The following is a 19,553-nucleotide window of genomic DNA, read 5'->3' as shown; positions in this document are numbered from 1 at the left end:
CCTTCAGTTCCTCAAGATTCAGGGAAATCTTCTACCTCTCTCTTCATCCTGGAATGAAAGATAGCTGATAATGATTTTCCAGAAGGGGAATTGCTCCAAGCCTCTTAAACAAATTAGACTTAAATTTACTAAAGAGCTAGCAAGAAACCCCAAATTATATAATTTATCTAGCTCACTATTTCTAGTATAAAGGACTCCTGGCTCCAAATTCTGCTCATGAAGAAACAAGCTTGTTTTGAGTGACCAGAAACATGTAGAATATGAGACTATTTCACCAAACAGTCTAAGTACCTTCCCAGGTCAGCTTCAGCAGTTGCATTCTACGGAATAGTAGTATGAATCTACCAGCAAGAACCCAGGCCTTTTTTCTCAGTACTGTTTCCCATACCCTCACTCCCAGGAGAACACATGCTGAATCCCCCTGCACCCAAAATCCATGGCTTGTGGCATCTCCCCTAATAGTGAAATTGTAAAGTGCTCAGGAATTGACTAAAGCTACTGCAGATGAAGACAGGGAAAGGCAGATTCTCAGGACTATTTTGAGGATGTACTGGAGGAATAAGGGTAGGGATTAATCAGAGATTTCTACCCTGATGAATTTCCTCTGAAAGGGTTAAAAGTGCATATTTTATTGAAAGTAAACACCTACTACCCTCAGGGTAAATCCTCAGGCAACTCTTCAGGCTGTCAGAGCACACAAAAGCTGTTGCTACTAAAAATAAATCCAAATCCATAGCTCAAAGTGATTACTCTTTATTTCAGGCAAAAAAAAAAAAGCCCAAAAACATTCCGCTATTGCAGTTTGTAAAATTTTCACTGTTTTCAGTAGAAACAGTTCACAAGTCAGAACTCAAGATTCAAAATAATATTGTGCAAAATAGTACTGGCATAACTACACATAGCAAAGAGACTAGTGTAAATCAAGAATTCCATTGAAATTAGTCGAGCTGCTCCAGTTTTACACCAGTGTACATCACCTCAGAATAGGCCCTTTTTGCAGAACATCCCTGGAATTCCTCTTGCTTACAAAAATTGCCTTACATGCAACAAGTAACCTATCATTACAACATATGCAAGAACACCTCCACAAGTTATCACAGTGTAACAGAGGAAAACATATCAGCCAATTTCATACAAAGGCAAATCTAATGGCAATTTTGGACACCCCCTGAGTGCTACCCTCAGAAATTGCACATTTCAATAAATGAAATAATTTAGAATAAAGCCAAGCAATATTCTAACTATCAGTACATTGATAATTAGGGTAGATGAGGTGTCCAGAAAGGTTTTTCGTTTTTTTTAGCTTACTAGATTTTTTCCAAACAGAGTTGTTTCAAAAGGAATTTGTGTAAGAAATATTAACTTGCAGTGTTATCAGGCCAAGTCCTCTTCTGCAATTCAGGCAGACCTGTCAACACTACATAAGTCTCTGTAGTCAAATACACATCCCAATGAAGAACTATTAAACAAAGACCATACCTTAAGTATTTACTGATGACATGCAATGAAATCGAGCAAGCAGTTAACAGGACTCCATTTACATTTGGAGCATTCAGAGACTGTTGCAGTTCAGTTGGGGTACAGGACTGGAATTTCACAAAACACTTGTGAATAGTTAACATTCTCTCCTCACTTGACTTGACACACAAAGTAACAGTTTCAGAACAATGCATCTAGGTCATTCTTTGTATAAACAAAAGGCTAAGAGCAGAACTGATTTTTAGAGTTGCTGAACACTCACAAACTCATGTCAAGAAAATATACAGGTACATCTTGCAATAAGTGGTCATTTTGTTTTCTGGGATACCCAGGTTTAGAAGAACACTTCCATAAGAACTCTTTGATCACAACGAAACCAATCCTTCCACAGTGCTTTTCATCTCCCTAGGTTAGGAAAGGCGTACCTTCTATTACTTTTTCTAAGAGTGAACATTTTTGTTTTAATACATGCCAACCTGGTTTGGGTGTAAACCATAACAACATCTTTAGGCTATGACATTTGATAAACGACACACACTTAACCTATGGAATCATATGGAGAAAGCACAGTCCTGACATTCTCAAGTCTTTGGATGCTTTTATGTCAAGGGTCTTTTTTGCAGGTTATATTCATTTCATGAGAACAATTAAGAATTACACACAAGCTTTGGAGATACATCTAAGTGCACATCAGTTCTGGATGAGAACAGGTCTGCAGTCTGTCTATAAAAAAATGGTTCTTATAAATACCAGTCCTGCCTCGAACCATAAAGATAAAAGCAACAGACCTATACAGACTGTATGTGTCTGTGCTCATGATGAGTCAAATGGAAATCAAGATACCCAAGAAGTCACCCTGCAGCACTGATCTTTGTAACTGCAAGTCTCTGGTGACTTTTTATGCATTCTCTCTCACCCTTTCACAGAGAAGCTGTCAGGTATTCACCAAGGAAACATTCAGCAAGGAAATATGGACATCACTGGCAGTGAGTTACTGTGAAGACATCAGTGTTTCAGAGATGGCAGGGAGAGAATAGATAATACTTCAGCAAGGAATTATTGCTGTAACACTGAATTCTATTAGTCTCAATAAGCAACAAGAAGTTAGGCCTGAGGCAGAAGAAAGGTTAATGGATATGACTTTGTGTTTTTCTTTCCAAAAGGCTCAGCTTCGGTGTTTTCTAACAATCTCAGATTCTCAACTCCAGGAAACTGTATTTTAGAACAAACCAAAAAATAGCCCTGAGACTAAACATACTTTTTAAGAGCTGCTATTGCTTTATGTAAATCAAACACAGCAATCATTTACTTCCACAGTATGCAATATTTAATTTTCACTCCCTTTTTCCCCTCACTTGAGATATGTACGTGCAACCAAGAATTTCCTTCCAAGATATATGTACTCAAGCATTATCTGTTACTCTTCCAAGTACTTAAATTTGTTGCTACAGGATTATGGCACCAAGCAAGGAAAGAACAGCTGAAGCAAGTTCAAAGTTTAACATAGAGGTCCTCTTTCCTTGTGCCTTGAGTTGGGGTTTTTCTGGAAAAAAAAAAAAAGAAAAAAGGATTCCAATAGTCATAGTTGCCACCACAGACCTTAATTACAATGATGACCTCCTTCCTTGTGACTTATGCAGGATTTACAACTGGAGGAACACCATTTAGTATATCTCAGAATCAACTGTCAGTGTTACTGAACACTGTTGCCAGCCTTTAAGTGTGGCTAGAAGTGTAAAACACCAAGAAAACAGGAATATCAAGTGTGTCAAGTTGTGCATAAAAATAGACCTTTAATTTTTCTTAAGCTACAAAGTAGGCAATCAAGGAACTGACTAGGTCTATGCATAGTTCGGATTTAAAGTATGCTAAAAGAACTTGAACTCTTTCAGTAAAACTGCTTGAGTAATGCATGGGTCAACCCCCCAAAAAAACTGAATACCCCACTCTATACATAAAAGAATTTTAAAAAAGCTCCATGCACTCTCAAGGCTATTTTGAAATTTAAATACTTTATCTAACAGCTCTGCTCTGGCACAAGACAGCACATAAAAAGTTTAAGGCTAATTTTTGTATGCACACATGTAAAAGCTGGTCTCAGAACAAGAGCTGTCATATTTTCTTAATTCTGAGTCTTTAGTTGTATTCATAATAAAGTAGAGCTGCCACAGCAATAGCAGAGTTGTCCTGCATATAAAAAAGACTGAACGTTGTCCTGAATGCAGTTTGTTTCTATAAAAAGCAAAAACTTCACACATTTACATTTGGTTTTTATCAGAGCAGCTCACTAATTTGTACAGTACACTGTCCAATAACATACAATGTAAACTACCAAATTGATGCTCAAGTACTACAACAACAGGTGCAAAAGAAAGTCCTAGGGTAAGAAAGTCCACTGCTATTTGGGAGAGTCACTCTGTGACAAAAACACACATCAGAATGCAGTTTTGGTGAAGTCAGTTAAGTCTCAAGGCTGTAATAAAGGCTATTTGTTAACTTTAGCCCTTTGGTTCTTAACCATTCAGTTAAGATCTCCTGATAAAGCACTAGGCAGTTTGGCATTGATGGAGAAACTCTTTACATGCTACTGTTACAGAAACAGAAAACAGACTTACAAGCACTTCCTTCACCTGAATGATCTGATCTTCCACAAATCCAACCATACCAGGTTTATCTAAAGCAGTAAATTTTAGACTTCAAATTGCACTGTAACTGTTTCAGAAGAAACTAATTAATATTCAAAAACCTAGAAAGGAATTATCAACCGGCCAAATTACACAAATGTGCTGTATAAAGCCACTTACTTTAAAACTCTGTCCCTCAACAACTTCTTCAGTGTATCAGAGCTGTTACTTCAAAACAGAGTTCTTTAGTCCCATCTGCACAATCCTATCTATTTTGATGGAAAGAATGATAATAAACCAAGTTCTGTGTGTTAGTTAATTTAACAGGTCTAATATTTTAATACTTCCTGGTACATTTTTCATTTGCTGAATTTTTGCATAATGTTTTAATAAGGGTTCATTATACTATGAACACAGGAGTTGCACATGCTAGTATGATTTACACTTACTTGCTGAATAAAGTAGGTTGCTATCATAGTTATTTATGTAGGATTTAAAGGAACAGTAAATGTGCATCAAAACTACAACTACCTGCACAAGTATGCAGGGCTTTTTTTTCCTCCCAGGTGACATGTTTACAACCAACGTTAGCATATTAAGCACTGAACAAAACTGTTATATTTGCAGTATCATCTTTAAATAGATGCAGTTATGAGGGGACCCAAGTATGGAACTGGTCCATGGAAGCTATGTATATGCAAACCAGTGAGAACTCCTCATGTGTAACAGACCAATATTCAGACCCAGAGACTGTCCATGATGACACTTACTTTGAAATTACTGAATCTAACTCTGTAAAAGAGGTACAAGGTCAATTTGTTTTATAAGTTGATATGACATTGGTATTCAGGTCACTGCAGTTTTTTGGCATATCTATACCGTATTTACTCAAACCCAAGTAATGCATTCCAGGAACACATAAGAGACCTCACTGAAGTTGCTGAAGATTTTCCATTTGCAATTGCCTTTCCCCCCTTTTTTTTATTATAATTTCAAAGGAACCATAAACTGCTGCATATCAGGACAGACCAGGTATCAAAAAATCCTGTGTTTTACATGCCAGCCTAAGTTGTTAGTCAAAAAGGCAGAACGTATCTGCTGCTGTAAACTTCTGTGTAACAGATACCATGCCTGACAAACCATCTTCAACAGACACACAAAAAACCACTATGACAAAAGGGAATAAATCATGCACAGATATTTCAGTATTATGTGGCCAGGGTCTATAATACAGTGATGAGTCATGTCAGAGCAAATTTGTGCCAAGAGTGACTAATGATTCAGTCTGACTAACTCTGCAAGTAGCCAAGCAAGCCTGTAAGAGGCAAGTGGCATATTTGCTGGAAGAAAAAATACCGAGTAAGAGGATAACATGTTTCTTCCCCAACCCTGCACAAAAACCCTACAGACAAATAGAACAATACTGGGGCAAGTGCTTTAAAACGCAATTTTCCAGCCAATAAACAAACACTGGTGGGAATCCTGTGAAGGAAGGAGTTTTAAGAATGTGACTTACCTGAAGCACGAACTTCTGATATCAAAAAAGTGTACACTAATATACTAACACTGCTTTTTGGATACTTTTCTGTTTTAAAAGTTTCAAATGTATTAACTTGCCTTACTTTGTTTAGGGCTGAGGCTGTTCAGCAAGGTCACATAATTTGAGACTGCTGAAATACTTCAACAATCCTTTGGTCCCAGAAGCTGTAAAACAGCCAAGTAAAAAAGAACCTTCCCTACCAAAAAAAAAAAAAAAAAGGGGGGGGGGGGGGGGGGGGGAGATCGTCATCAGGAAAGTGTCTTCTAAACACCATTGCTACACACAAGAAAAGGCAAATTTTTGTTACAAAATACACATTTTCATACAAAAGACATCTTGCAAAACCATCCGATTGCCCCTCCCTCTGCAGATTACAATGGTAAATGGGATCAGCTGGTTGGTCTTGAGATTTTTGTTTTAATGGGGAAAAAAAGTCAAAGGACACACAGCATCACAACTGGTCCTTTAAATGGCAAAGGATTATGACAGTCTTTGTTTTCACCAGTGTTTAAAAAAGCAGGAGAGAAACAGAACCAGAGTCTTCATAAGAGAAAGTGCAACAGAGTATCGAGCTGCTGCATCCTTCTGAACTTCTCAACGTGTTACCAAACTGTCAATTATACAAACAGTTCAAATTATGACAGTGCCATAAATTGTTAAAACAATGCAAATAGTGTGATCAGAAAGGTCCAGTCAACTGGTTCCAATTTTTTCCCAGTAGTTGCCCAGAAAAATGTCAAGACAATCTAAATCTATCCTTCAGCTTCCTCAATATGTCCCGATTGCTGGAGTATAGAGGTCTGTGGTATTACTGTACTTGTTCCACGAGAGATCCTGTCTTGATCTGTGTTTGTAGACAAGGAGGTCATAGAAATGGGCTGTAACAAACTGGGTGTCATGCCGGAGGAGACAGTCAGGCTGTGTGTAGTGCCCTTAAGTGTGAGATCCTGTGTGGGAAGAAGCGGCTTGAGGATGCTGACAAGACAGAAAGCAGAGCCACTTTTAGGAATGAAATTCACTTTGTTCTTGTCAGGGCAGTAGAAGGCTGGAATTTCATGCAATGCTTTTGGCCTAGAAATAAAATACAACAGTTTTAAAATGACATTGAACAATCAAATTCTGTCAGTGGCAGGTATGTATTGCTGAACATCACCAGAGACAAGGTTTAAACTTGAAGTACTTCAGCTACTCAATAGTGCCTTAGTGACACTTGCACCACATGGCAAACGGCAAGATGGTTTAAACTGCTTGTTTACATATACTATGAGATAAACAGGATGTTCTTAGGGCAGGCTGTCTCCAAATCCAAGACAGACACAAACTTCATGCTGCAGATCACAAACCCTGTCCATGAATTGGCATATCCAATACATGAGAAAGTATTCTCGATCACGTTCTCCAGAAACTTTCACAACCCAACAAGTTCTGCTCAGACACTCTTTATACAGCAAGCCTTGTGAAAGAAAGCTGGCATAGCAATGTTCCCAATATTGCACATCTAAGAGCTGTTCATGATCATAGGGGGATCCCCTTTTTTAGACTTCTGCCTCCTTTGTATGTTCACCTAATCATGTCCTGAATCTCTGTAAAATATCAGCCTGTCTTACTTAAAAACTCAATGCAGAGAGTAAGATGTAATATTCCCAAAGTGGCATTCATGATAAAGTACCTATAAGCTGGGAAGGACATGTGGAACACACATTTAGATCTTGACTTGCAGTTTTGCCATCTCAGCATATAATTCAACCAACTCAGAGACACGCTTTATGGAAAAGAGAGCTGGAAGGGAAATTGTGGATAGTACAGGAATGCCTTCTGTGTCTATCTCTAACCCTGCAATGTAAATCTACTAAGCTAGTCTAACTCCACTTTAAGACAAAACTATGGGAATTTGTTCCAAAGCCTCTCCCCCCTTGCTGGAAAATAACCACCAGAAATTTATACTCCTTTTTTCCTGTTGACAGCATTGTCCTTTAGCCTATAACCTCCCCCTCTCTTCCACGTAAGACAACCATATGCACTTCTATCTTCATTCTACTAGGCCAAGCAAGCCAAACTCTCACTATACTCTTGTAAGAGATACTCTACTCTGCAAAGTAATTCTGTTCATGAAAAAGGGTACATTTCCATGTCTAGCTGATTCTCCAAGTGCCCAGAAAATTCACCTCCATTTATAAATTTCTTCCCAAATGAAAATCCTGTAAACTTCAAACAGAAATATGTTAAACAAAGGTTGAGCTTTAAATAGTTACACTCATGTATTCCATGTACGTGTGGAATGCAAGTACCAGATGTGAGAAAGATTTTTGCATGAGACTGCAGTGTCTAAGAACTGCCATAGCCAGGTAAAAACTTCTGTAGAAGCCTGTTTCACTCTACAGCAAAACAGTCTTACAGCTACGCAGCAAGGACATCCAAAAAGAAATGCAAATGCAAGTCAAACCACAATAGAACATAGTCTTCATCTGCTTCAAGAACATCTACTCTGTTGGCAACATAGTTTACACACTCTAAAATAAAGACAGGTAACTTAAGTTACTGTAATCCTTTCCACATTGCTATGGAGAGGCCATAGAGACCTCTCAAAATCCATATGCAGAGATCAGAGATGGAAAATATACTAAGGCAGCTATAATTTTTTTAACTACTACTTATACTAGATGGCATTGTTCAGATAATATAGGCATAAGAGAATTACAACCAAATTATACTCCTTGTGTGATGAAATGAAATTTTTAACTATAGGTTAAGATTCTTGAATCCAAGTGACATAAGGGTATAAAAACTCCACCACAAATAATAATAAAACATAAAACCCCCAGAATATTCTCAAATGACAGAAGTTGGCTTTTTCAGAATAACCGAAGCATCAAATACTCCGGGTCAAATTCACTCCTCTGTCACTTAAAGTTTCACAACTACACAGATAGACCTGAAAAGAATAGAGTCTTCAGAGTCTAGATTACTGGATGTGCCTGTCAAGCTGTGACATATATTACCTGATGCACCTGCATTACAGCTTCTTATCACATCTCTCTGTACCTGATTGAGTTCCTCCCCCACTATCTGCCAGGTAAGAGATAGTCCTCTCAGGTTATGCTGGTTTTAAAAAAAAGTCTCTCAAGATTTTGATTTTAACACAAAATTCCATCAATAAAATACATAAATACATACCAGTATATAGTCACACAAAACAACAGAGTTCGGGCTGTTCACATGGTTTTAGCAACTGAACTAATAATTCTGATCTGGCACAAAATGAGTAAACCAATAGGTAACACTGAATGTTGAATGTTATTTCTTACGTAATAAAGATCAACTTACAAGCTTTCCTCAAAGACTTTCACCTTTTCACAGCCCTCTGGAGGTTCACGCTTGAACATGTAGCTGTTGTTGGGTTTTGGTGAGGTAGCATATTTTGGCAAGGGAGAATTATTACCATTCTCTGCAGGAACAGAGTATCTCATTACTTAAATGTGTCATGCTATAAAAAACCCCAATATCTTCAAATGCCCCCCAAACTGAAATACATTTCATTACCAGTGTCATAAAATTAAGAAACTTTCATTCGCCGCCAAGTATTCATTTGCAAATAAGCTTCTTATCTCAATTCCCTCCCTCCTTTCTATCTCTCCTTATATCATTTTCAGGCTCCTCTGCAACCTCTGTTCATTCCTGGACACTTTCAGTTTGTAACTGCAAACCTGAATCTATGGTCCTGTGCCATTACCATCTAGCCAAAAGAAACCGGCAGATGCAATATTCCTTAAAAAGCAGAACAGGTTTATGTTGAATTATAAAATTCTCCTAATATATCTCAGAAGAGTCTGGTAAAAAAAGAGTAGTTAAAAACCACCAAACATTTAAACTTTTATGAGTGTATGTATGAAATGCTGGAAGGTTGCCCATTTTGTCCAGATCATAAAAAATACCTGACACAAGTAACAGGACTAGCCTACTTTGACGTTCCACCTATTGTTGTACACTCTTGCTTTTTCCACCTAGCTTAAAGTACTTGATGAATCTATTATTGAAAAACAAAAACTTGTCTCGGAAGCACCTTCCTCCGTCACATCAATTCAGCTTCAATTACAGAGCACTAGATACATGTGCACACAGCATTTGGAGCAATTTGGAAAAAACAGATCACTTGCAAATCAAAAAACGTTCTATCATTTCTCCATGGATGTGGGAAACAAATCCCCTCTTTTACTACATGTTCAGGCACATAGCAATGAGTTAAAGTTTAGCATTGTTGAACTTTTCAAGTTACACAGTACCTTTATCTCTGGAATCAGCAATAAGATCATCTGTAGAACACGGACTTTCTTCACTGCCTTCATTAGAAATGGTAAGAAATGAGGTTGGAGATACTGACTGGGAGCGGCTGCTGTTGTTACTACCCACGTCTGCTCCACCAGGCGTTTGGGTATCAATGCTGCGAGTACTACTACTACGCTGAACCAACGGAGGTGGTGCACGGTGCCCATCTGGAATATCTTGAGGCTGTTAAAAATAAAAGGTATCAGATGGCTGCTCTTGTCTGGTTAGCAGCTTCTTTAAATCCAGTAATGCTGAGGGTTTTTTCAGGTTTCATAAAACTGAAGTAGAAAATTTTATTCATTACAGAAGACTCCAACAGAAAATAAAATAAGTCAGGTTCAGAAACTAAGGGCAACACTTTTCAAGATTTCACAGAATTGCTGAGGTTGGAAGGGGGGACCTCTTGAGATCACCTAGTCTAACAGCCCTGCTCAAGCAGAGTCAGCTAAAGCAGTCTGTCCAGGACTGTGTCCAGTCAAGTTTTGAATATCTCCACAGACAGTGATTCCACAACCTCTCTGGGAAACTTTCTTCAGTTTTGAATACCCTTGCACATTAAAAAAAAAAAAAGTGGTGTTCTTGCATTTAGATTAAATGTAATGTTTTTTAATTAATGCCTGATGCCTGTTGCCCTGTTATTAGGTACTACTGAGAAGAGTCCAGCTCCCTCCTCTTCATTCCTGCACATCAGATATTTATACACACTGATAAGATCCCTCTGAGCTTTCTTTTCTCAAAGCTGAACAGTCCCAGCTCTCTCAGTCTCTCCTCATATGCAAGATTTCCAGCCCCTTAATCATCTTCATGGCCTGTATTTCTGATATTTTGGAACTAAATTTACCTCTAAAAATGCCTAAAAATAAAATGAAAGTTAAAAATGGGCAAGTTATGCTTCAACGGCGATGGGGACAGTTCAGCATGGGCACAGAGAAGAAAAAGTTACTCATAAGCACTCAAAACAGACCTTTTGCCTTTTCCCCTGTTTTACTAAGACTTCTTATTTTATTGGAAAACTAATTACATCACAATAATCACAGAGGAAAAGGTTCAGATTCAAGCTTTAACTCTTTCCTTCCTTTTACTTTCCAGGAGACTTTTCAACTACCTTTATTAAAGAAAGAAAAATTAGTTCCAGACAAATTTAATTCAAAAACTGTGCAAACTAAAGCTTATGACTTAAAAACCTCAAAGCAAAACCAAAAAAATTATGGAAAACAATCATGGTGGCAGATACATACAACAAGCTGTTCCTCTTTGTCTCCTGTCTCCTTAATTATTATCTCAATCTCCTGATTCAGTCCTTCTACACTGTTTCGGAATCGTGATCCTGTTGATTTGGTAATAGGTATCACAGGAACAAGAGCACTCTTTGGGATGGGAGCCTGAAGAAACAAAAACAGTGAGAAAGCAGTGTAGATTTACTTACAAAACAGTTACTATTTCTACTTGAAAGTGAGCCTTTAAACAGAACACATCCATGCCTCAATACCAAGGATTTACATGAAACCATAGTGATTGTGTTAAAATGGATGCCTTAAATGAAGACACAGCTATCGTGAATTTTGTGTCAAATTTAATTTCTAGCAAGAAAAGCTTTCAAGCTAGTCTCAAGGTTTCCCTTGGTATGGTCTGCCTCCAACTTGACACTGCTTTACAAGTGAAAATTTAACAGCAAGCATTTAAAAGTAAGGAATTTTGAAGCCTTTAAAATATATTCACATTCCTTCTGAAGTGAGCTGTACCACAATTTCACTTCCTTTGCTGTGGAATTTACCACTTGTAATTTCATTAAAACTATATTTTAATGGAAGTCTGTTGTCACCTACAGTAACATGACACATGCAGAAGGAAAATTATTCCACAAACGCAAGATTGCACTAAGCTAGAAATGAAGACCAACATAGTAACTATTTAAGTCAGAATAAAAGTTTGACAAAACAGTTTAAGACAACGTTCACAAAAAGAATAAAATCCCAAACCCAAATGTTAATACATAGTTGCTTCAGAATGAGGATTAACATTTTAAAAAACAGCGTTTCAAAGTATGCACGAAAATTCCATTCTTAGAAAACATGTTACTACTGAAGTCTTCCAAAGGTCCTTTTGGTACACCACAACTTCTCAAGATTTCCCATTCTCTCCATGGGCATCCTCCCCTCTGTTAAAAAGTCATGCTAGCAGAACATTAGAAGATTCTGCCTTAAACTTCAAGGCAGACTCTTGGTGATTATACAGGATACTACTACAGATAATGGAATGCTTCCTGCAAACATTTAGTTCAATTCCAAGAACAGCATGACACTTAAAGTCACAGTAGAATTCCTGTGTAAAATTCCTAGACTCTGTGACCTAGTGTGCTGTGATTGAGAATATCTCCTCTACTGATCGAAGGATGGTAGCATTCTCACCTGGTCTTCAAAGCGGTTGGTTTGTGTTTTTTTTTATTTTTCCTCTAAGTAACAAGACTGTGCATAGACAGACACCAAAGCATCATGACTTTGCATGTGAATTCTCAAGAACTATGCAAAATTTGTCTGACAGAAAAACTACCTTAGAAAAATTAATGTAAACAAGAGAATTCTAAGTGCAAATCACAATACAGACTTATTCTCACAATCACAAATCTCTAAGGCAGCAAAACTTATAAATTATATTGGGTTTGCTTTACCAAAACATTAGGATAGCTACAAAAAAAAGACTTGCACAAGGTCTACAAAAGCTTCTGTTCAGGAAATGTTTGTGACTCTGTTTATGTCAACAAAAACTAAACATTCTCACAATGGCCAAACTTGGAAAGATTTTCAAAAGTCTTGCCTGAAGATGAAAAAAAAAAAACAAACAGAAGCCACTGAAGAAGAGCACAAAAAGCTCTGAGAAAACAACCCCACTAATTCCATTTCAAACAAGGCCTTGGATCAACAGTCCAGTAAATACAGGTCAATATCCAGTCATAATACATGTATATCAGCACAAGTTTAGGCACTAATAAAGACTGTTTATGCACCCAGTTATTAAATATATACATTCTTAGGACAAAATGAACTTGTTAAAAAGTAGAAAGCAGAACACAGATATGCTCATCTAAGATTTCAGCAGCCATTAGCAAAATGTGGAAATTCTTCATCCTTTAAATATGATTGCCTACCACAGAAATTCTTAGAATCATGGTCCTATTCGAAGAGCTCAAAGTAGAAAACCGCAAGCTGCTCCAACAGAGTTCATTATGGTTCAATATAGCATGTTTCACTTCTAAGAGAAATAATATTCTGTACATGACTGAGGATGACTTGTTAACCTGGAGTGCTGGAGGGTGGAAAGGGAAGGAAGTACTGTTACAGTAGCGGAACAATGAGCCTCAAAACAAGAAACTTTATATTAGAAATACTGCCTCCAGAGGTCTGCCTGGAGTTGGCCCCTGACATACAGGAATAGGCTACCAACAACTGACTACTCATCTGCATATTTGGGAATGCACAAAATGAAGCAAGGTGCCAAACACAGGATAATAATTGCAGTGCTCACATAATAACACACTGTCAGGGAGTTTTGGTGCAGGACAGTTACAGAGTCTTGAAACTTACAGGTGTGGCATAAACTCATGAGATAAGAAATGTGGGTGATGACAAATCTAAATTGTTCACAGGCATTTTAGAAATATGCTCTAAGATCTTCCAATTTTTCAAGAAGCAACAGAACTTTAAATAGAATCCAAGGACTTTTGAAGCTTTTGCATATTAGCATCAAACCATCTCAAGGTTGAAAGCATCTCCAAAAATGAAGTGTTCTATCTATGTAAGGTGGTAAGAGTGACACACAAAAAACACCCCACTGCAAACTGTATGCAGTTGGTCTCAACATTAGTGGTTGCTTAGGATCAATCAATTGGTAAAACATTAAGGACACATTCTTTCCAGGAAAGTGAAAGGAGGGTGCTTGATGGTTCATAGTGTCAAGTAGCAGCATCAGCCAAGTACACTCAGGAAAAAAGATTATTTTTAAAGAGCTAATCTATTAATTCTTCCATTTGGCTTCAGCTCAGGCCTCAATTCTAGTTTCTCCATTACATTAACACTGAGAATAAAGGAAGATCCCATTGGTTTGACTCCTGTTTACAGATTTAGTACCATGCAATTAATTAAAAACCCAACGTTCTCAGAGGCATCCTGAGATCACCAGAGGAGCCTGTGACTTTTCTGCAAACCCCTCTTCGTGTAGAGGCAGAATGGAACATTTCTGGCATCATGGAAAAAAAAACGAACAAGCAAAAAAACATTTGATCGCTCTGGGAAAAAAAAAAATTGTAATCAGCAGCAAGGACTTGCTCAAGTTCCTCAGCAACTATTTCCTGATTCTGAGTAAAGGGACAGTCATAGCTAACAAGCTTATTCCATAGAGATTGTATGGATTTATTTCTTCAAACAAAAATCATAGAAGAAAGAAGCACAACTAAACAATAAGTTGAAGGCTTAAGTGGTAAGAACCACTGTAAAAATTTTGGTAAAACTAAGAATTGTGGGAGAGCTTAAGTGTTTATTAGTAGGGAAGAGGAAATAAATCCACTGGAATTACTTCTTTTAGTTTTAACTAGAAGAGTAAGCCATTTCCAGAATGTTAAACAGAGTTTACCTGGTCTCTTTGAAGAGACTACCAAGGCAATTTCCTAACATATTTTCTCAGCCTTGTCAGGAATCCAGCTTCTTGAGCTCAGAAATCTTTGTATGACCCTCTGGAGTCACCATCTACAAGTTTCCTTCAAGTTGGGAATGTAAAAAAAATTTCTAAATATTCTAATCACTAACTGCAAGTTTTTCCACAGAGTCCTTTCCACAAATCCTGAAGGAACTGAGCTGCTGCCAGAAATTCTAATCTAGCAGTTCCCTAGAAAGGAATGAGAAAGCCTAGGAACTTTGCCCTTGATGCCTACAGTTACAGATTTTCACTCTGACTTAGAAAGCAGCCTCTAAATGCCAATAATCTAAACCCTTCACTTAACTCTTTTTGAAGCCTTCTGTATCTTCCCCCCTTCGCAAGTAGCTCAACACAGCTGGCACAAAATTTACCAAGAAAAACAATGGTTTGTTTTGTAACACAATGCTGGAAAAGCTACTTTGCCTCAGTTTATATTTTATAGTCTGTTTCACAAGCCCAAAAACAAATTATCTGTTGTGCAATGTTTTATTCACATACTCTAAGATTTGGCAGAACGCAAAAGACCTCCATACAAGATGCAAAATTTCATGAGCATAATAATAAAGTAATTATGATGCCAAAAAAATTTATATACATAACTGGGGGGGGTGGTGGTGGGGTGTTTCAGAGTAGTGGCATCACTGTTCATTTTCAAAATTAAAAACCACTAAGATTATCTATGTTAAAGTGACAACAGTTTAGCATTCAGAAACCTACACATAGAATACCAAGCCAAACCTGTTAGACTACATGTAATTCTTCAGTGTATGGAAAGGTCTACACCAGAAGTTCCTCAGTACACTTCTTGGTTTGGTTGAAATGCCTCAATTGCCCACAAGTACAGAACAATTCCTCAAACAAGTTCTACAAATTTGGATAGAATACCTGCATCAAGTATTCTGACCTGCCTTTTTTTTTTTCTTTTTTTAAATGTCCCAACAATTTTCATAAACTTTCTTGAAAACCTCTAGAAAGGGATTCAGTCATTTACTTATTTTTCTACTTCCATCATTTTGGACTTCTGATTTGAGCTATATCAGTCACTAAGATTAGCAGCATGCTACACTGCACCCCTACTTCAGTAAAGCAGATCAAAATGTAGGAATTTATACTAGACAGCCTGTTTCAAATTCAAACTGTTCTTCTGCTATACAGAAGAGGAAGAGGAAACAGTTTCTGTTTTGAGATTTAAAGAGTTTGAAGAAGTAATTCCTACATTGTTAGGTCAAAAAATGTCATTCTAAAAAAAATCCTAAATACAATACTTCTAGTAGCACAGAATTCAAACTAATAACAAACTGGATTCAAAAGGCACTTATGTCCTGAAAATTCATGACTCCTAATTAAATGAACTATAGCAGAGGTAAGTTAAGGTCTGAGACAAAAGATGCTACTTATCAGGACTATGTATGGTTCCCCCTTGTATTTTTCTTTCATCCTTTATCAGAATGGGTAAGTACATATAGAGCAAGACACATGCTGATGTCACAACAGCTTCCTTCCCTGGCCTAAATAATTTCCAGAAGGATGGAATGGCAGAAAGGAAATAGTTTGCATTAACTGGTATCAAACTACAACATATATTAGAACAATGCTAACTGCATTTCAGAAGTAATTTGGAATACAATTAGATTTGCAGAGAAACTTCACAACTGAAGCATTTTCTCAATTCACAACACTGACAGTTTCACCATTTCTTTCAACTACACTGACTTGCAAGGCAATTGTGAGGGATTTGTTCTTTCTGTAACTGTCAAAAAAAATTGTGTGTGTATCATAAATATACATTCAGGAGATATCAGTAGGGGAAAAAAGTTTTCTTCTAAAACAAATGACTAAATTTTTCTACTGGTTTTCTTGAAGTTACTCAAGCAAAACAGACTTGAGAAAGGATCTGTGTGTCTAATAGCCTGTAATTTTTTTCCACCTGCTATTAATTCAGCTAAAAATATTACCTCTGCAAACCTGACCTCATTAACAGTCTTGAGAGAGAACTAAAATTGCATGCAGAACATGTGGTGGCCTAACCATCACAATTTCTGAAGTGATTACTACTTAAAATCTCAAGGCATGATAAATGACAGAAAAAAAAAACCATCTTACAAAGGCTGAATGAAGCCATGGAGAGTATAAACACTTTTAATAGAGCACATAAAAATCCCATTGAATAGCCTTTTGTCAGTTAAGCTCTCTAAATCAGTTCATCATAGGATTAGAAGTGCTATTGTCAAGACACAAAATGTGATCAGCAAAAACTACAACTTTATCTGAGTGTATCATTTTACTACCAGTTTGCTCCATTCCATATTCTACACGCAAATTCATAATTGTTACAGCAATGCGTAATGAAAAAGATAATCTACAGTTTTTAGATTAAACATTATCTGTCATCCTTTTGTAGAGTCTGCAGAATGCATTTTAAAATTCTTGCTTTAAGGAAGGATTTAACTATCTGAAATTCTTTGAAAGTGGGAGTTCAAAGCCAACCCAGCCAAGTAACAAAAAGTTCAGGGACCCCATACACTCAAGGAAGTCAAAAGGAAATGGTTCTATTTCACAGAATTCACCTATAGCTACAACATATTTAGCAGTATGTGGTATTTCTAAGTTCCCTTTAAGACAAATCACAACCTTGAAAGGAGTTAAAAATAGTGTTGGCTACCCAAAATGTCCAAGAAGCACACAGCCTTACCTGACTGTGGTTAATGGCTGCATGGTTACCATGAAATGGAGACTGTCTTTCTTTATCACGATGATGCCTGCTGCTGTGTTTGCTCCTCTGCAACTGTTGACGTAGTTTTGCAATCTAATAAAGGAAAAATTCACCAGATATATCCAGGTACACACATTGTTTCATCAATTTATTCCATCACTTAGTTAAAATTCTTTACTACCACAACGTTCATAATTACTGCCAGCACTAAATTAGACTTAAGCTTTTGCAAACCTGACATGTTAGCTACCAGTTCAGCTGAAACCCAGAAGATACCTCTGGAAGTTTAATGGAAGAACTTGAAATATGTAAAGTTTGAAAGTAGTTTGGTCACTGCTGCATTTCCTCTTTTGATGAAGCATGTCACCTGCATTTGACACTTCCTTTCCCACACAGATTAAAAATTTTCATAGTCTTGCATTATTAAATGAAATCAATACCAAATGAAAAGCTATTTCTTATTTTTTACCAAGCCCACAATCTGTACAATAGAACAAAGCAGTACAGTAGTCACGCCTTCCTGAAAACTCACAGTAACAGCGCATACCAGTAAAAATATTTAATCCAAAGGTATCTCAAATAATAGCATTTCTGACCTCCTTGAGTTGATCATTGCTGCCCCATGATGCTGAACGTTTGTGTGAGCTTCTCTTCTTTTCTAAATATTCTTCAGCCCAGGCACTTTCTGTCTGCAGCAAGAAGATTACAGGATTAATTAAAAAAAGGTAATTCCTACTTTCTGGCAGAATATTTTGAGACAAATTAGAAGAAAGAACAGTGTTAAGATTTGTTAGAGTCAGAACTGTGAGTGAAAAGCAATCACTGACTAGAAGCCTGTCTGACAAGTAAAGTATGAAAAAGTAGAGTGAAACTATGTAATTTGAAAAAAAAAAACTAAAAAACAACATGAAAACACAGCTTTCAGACCTACTCCAATACAGGAACGTGCTAGTTTCCCTTCCAAATTCTTGAGCATAAGGCAGTATTAACAGCCAGATGTACCCCAAGCTGCTATAGAGCTTGGAAGAACCAGTACAACAGTGCTGAATTTGAGGGAGATGGTATATTTTATTTCCTGCACAGATGCTGACCTTGTTATTTCTGATGCATTAGCAAGGGTAGCTTGGTGTAAACATTGTGAAAGCCTACACCAGTATAGCTTCAGAATCTTGTTCTTGCTCAGAAGAATGAGAAAAAGGAAGGTGAGGCATATAAGCACCACTAGAGCTATTGCAAAGCAAGGAATTAATTTTTTAATGCCTCAAAGCGCTTCAGGTTCATAGTTGTCTCAGGCCAAGCACAAAGCAACACAGATAATCACAGGATCATCACATCATAGAATGGTTTGGGTTGCAAGGGTCCTTAAAGATCATCTAGTTCCAATCCCCCTGCCATGGGCAGAGACACCTTCCGCTAGATCAGGTTGCTCAAAGCATCATCCAACTTAATACTAAGCTAGTTTCACTAAACTAACAAATGCATTGACATTTAATAAAGAAACTTGCAAACATACTGCAGTGAAAAAGTTCTGAGAAATTCAAAGTATCATTAAGAGAAACTGTATTTATTTAAGGTAACAAAATGCACAGGCAAGTCTGTGATAATACTGCATGCTTTAGGGACAGTTTGTATTCCCACCTAATCATGTCCAGAATGGCCTTGAAAAGCAGTGAACTGTAAAGGCTCTAAGAAAGGGGATAATAACATCTATCAAGAATCTCCATGCAGTCACAAGAAATATACCTAATGAAAGAGGGGGAAGGATTTCTGGAAGCAGCTTGCACACTGAAATAGACAGCTAATTCCTTTAAATTCACTGTTGCCACAGTGCAGTTGTTACCATACAGTGGTGATCTAGCTAACTCATCCTTAGGAGTCATTGATATCTCACATTCTCCTATAGACAGGAACTTTGATTGCCTCAAATCCTTCACATCTGCAGTGTGCAACAGTTGTTCTTACATTTGAGATAAACAGATTGCAAGTCACCTTATTTACCCCATCTGTACTCAGAACACAGAAATTCACCAGGCCTATGATGATGTGGTATTAACCCCCATTTTGCAGGGGAAATGGAGGTGTAACTCCAAACATACAGGTTGCAATTCCCATTGGCTTCAGTTACAGATATAAATGAAACCTCCACTATTTTCCATCATCATCGTTCCAAGTCAAAAAACTAACT

General features: G+C 37.3%; 1 protein-coding gene across 1 annotated transcript in view; it reads right to left on the bottom strand.

Moving 5' to 3' along the window:
- Positions 1-737: 737 nt before the first annotated feature.
- FAM117B (family with sequence similarity 117 member B) overlaps positions 738-19,553 on the bottom strand; it is a 30,056-nt gene continuing 11,240 nt past the window's right edge. The window contains exons 3-8 of the mRNA XM_074872916.1: positions 17,965-18,057; positions 17,348-17,461; positions 11,205-11,348; positions 9,924-10,149; positions 8,968-9,088; positions 738-6,714 (exon numbers count right to left, since the gene is read on the bottom strand). Of these exons, the coding sequence (XP_074729017.1) occupies positions 6,396-6,714; positions 8,968-9,088; positions 9,924-10,149; positions 11,205-11,348; positions 17,348-17,461; positions 17,965-18,057 (1,017 nt within the window). The 3' untranslated portion in view covers positions 738-6,395. The remainder of the gene's footprint in view (positions 6,715-8,967; positions 9,089-9,923; positions 10,150-11,204; positions 11,349-17,347; positions 17,462-17,964; positions 18,058-19,553) is intronic.

Source organism: Strix uralensis, chromosome 6 (assembly GCF_047716275.1).
Source record: "Strix uralensis isolate ZFMK-TIS-50842 chromosome 6, bStrUra1, whole genome shotgun sequence".
Lineage (NCBI taxonomy): Eukaryota > Metazoa > Chordata > Aves > Strigiformes > Strigidae > Strix > Strix uralensis.
The sequence above is the reverse complement of the archived record's forward strand: the minus strand, read 5'-3'. Positions and strand labels throughout refer to the sequence as shown.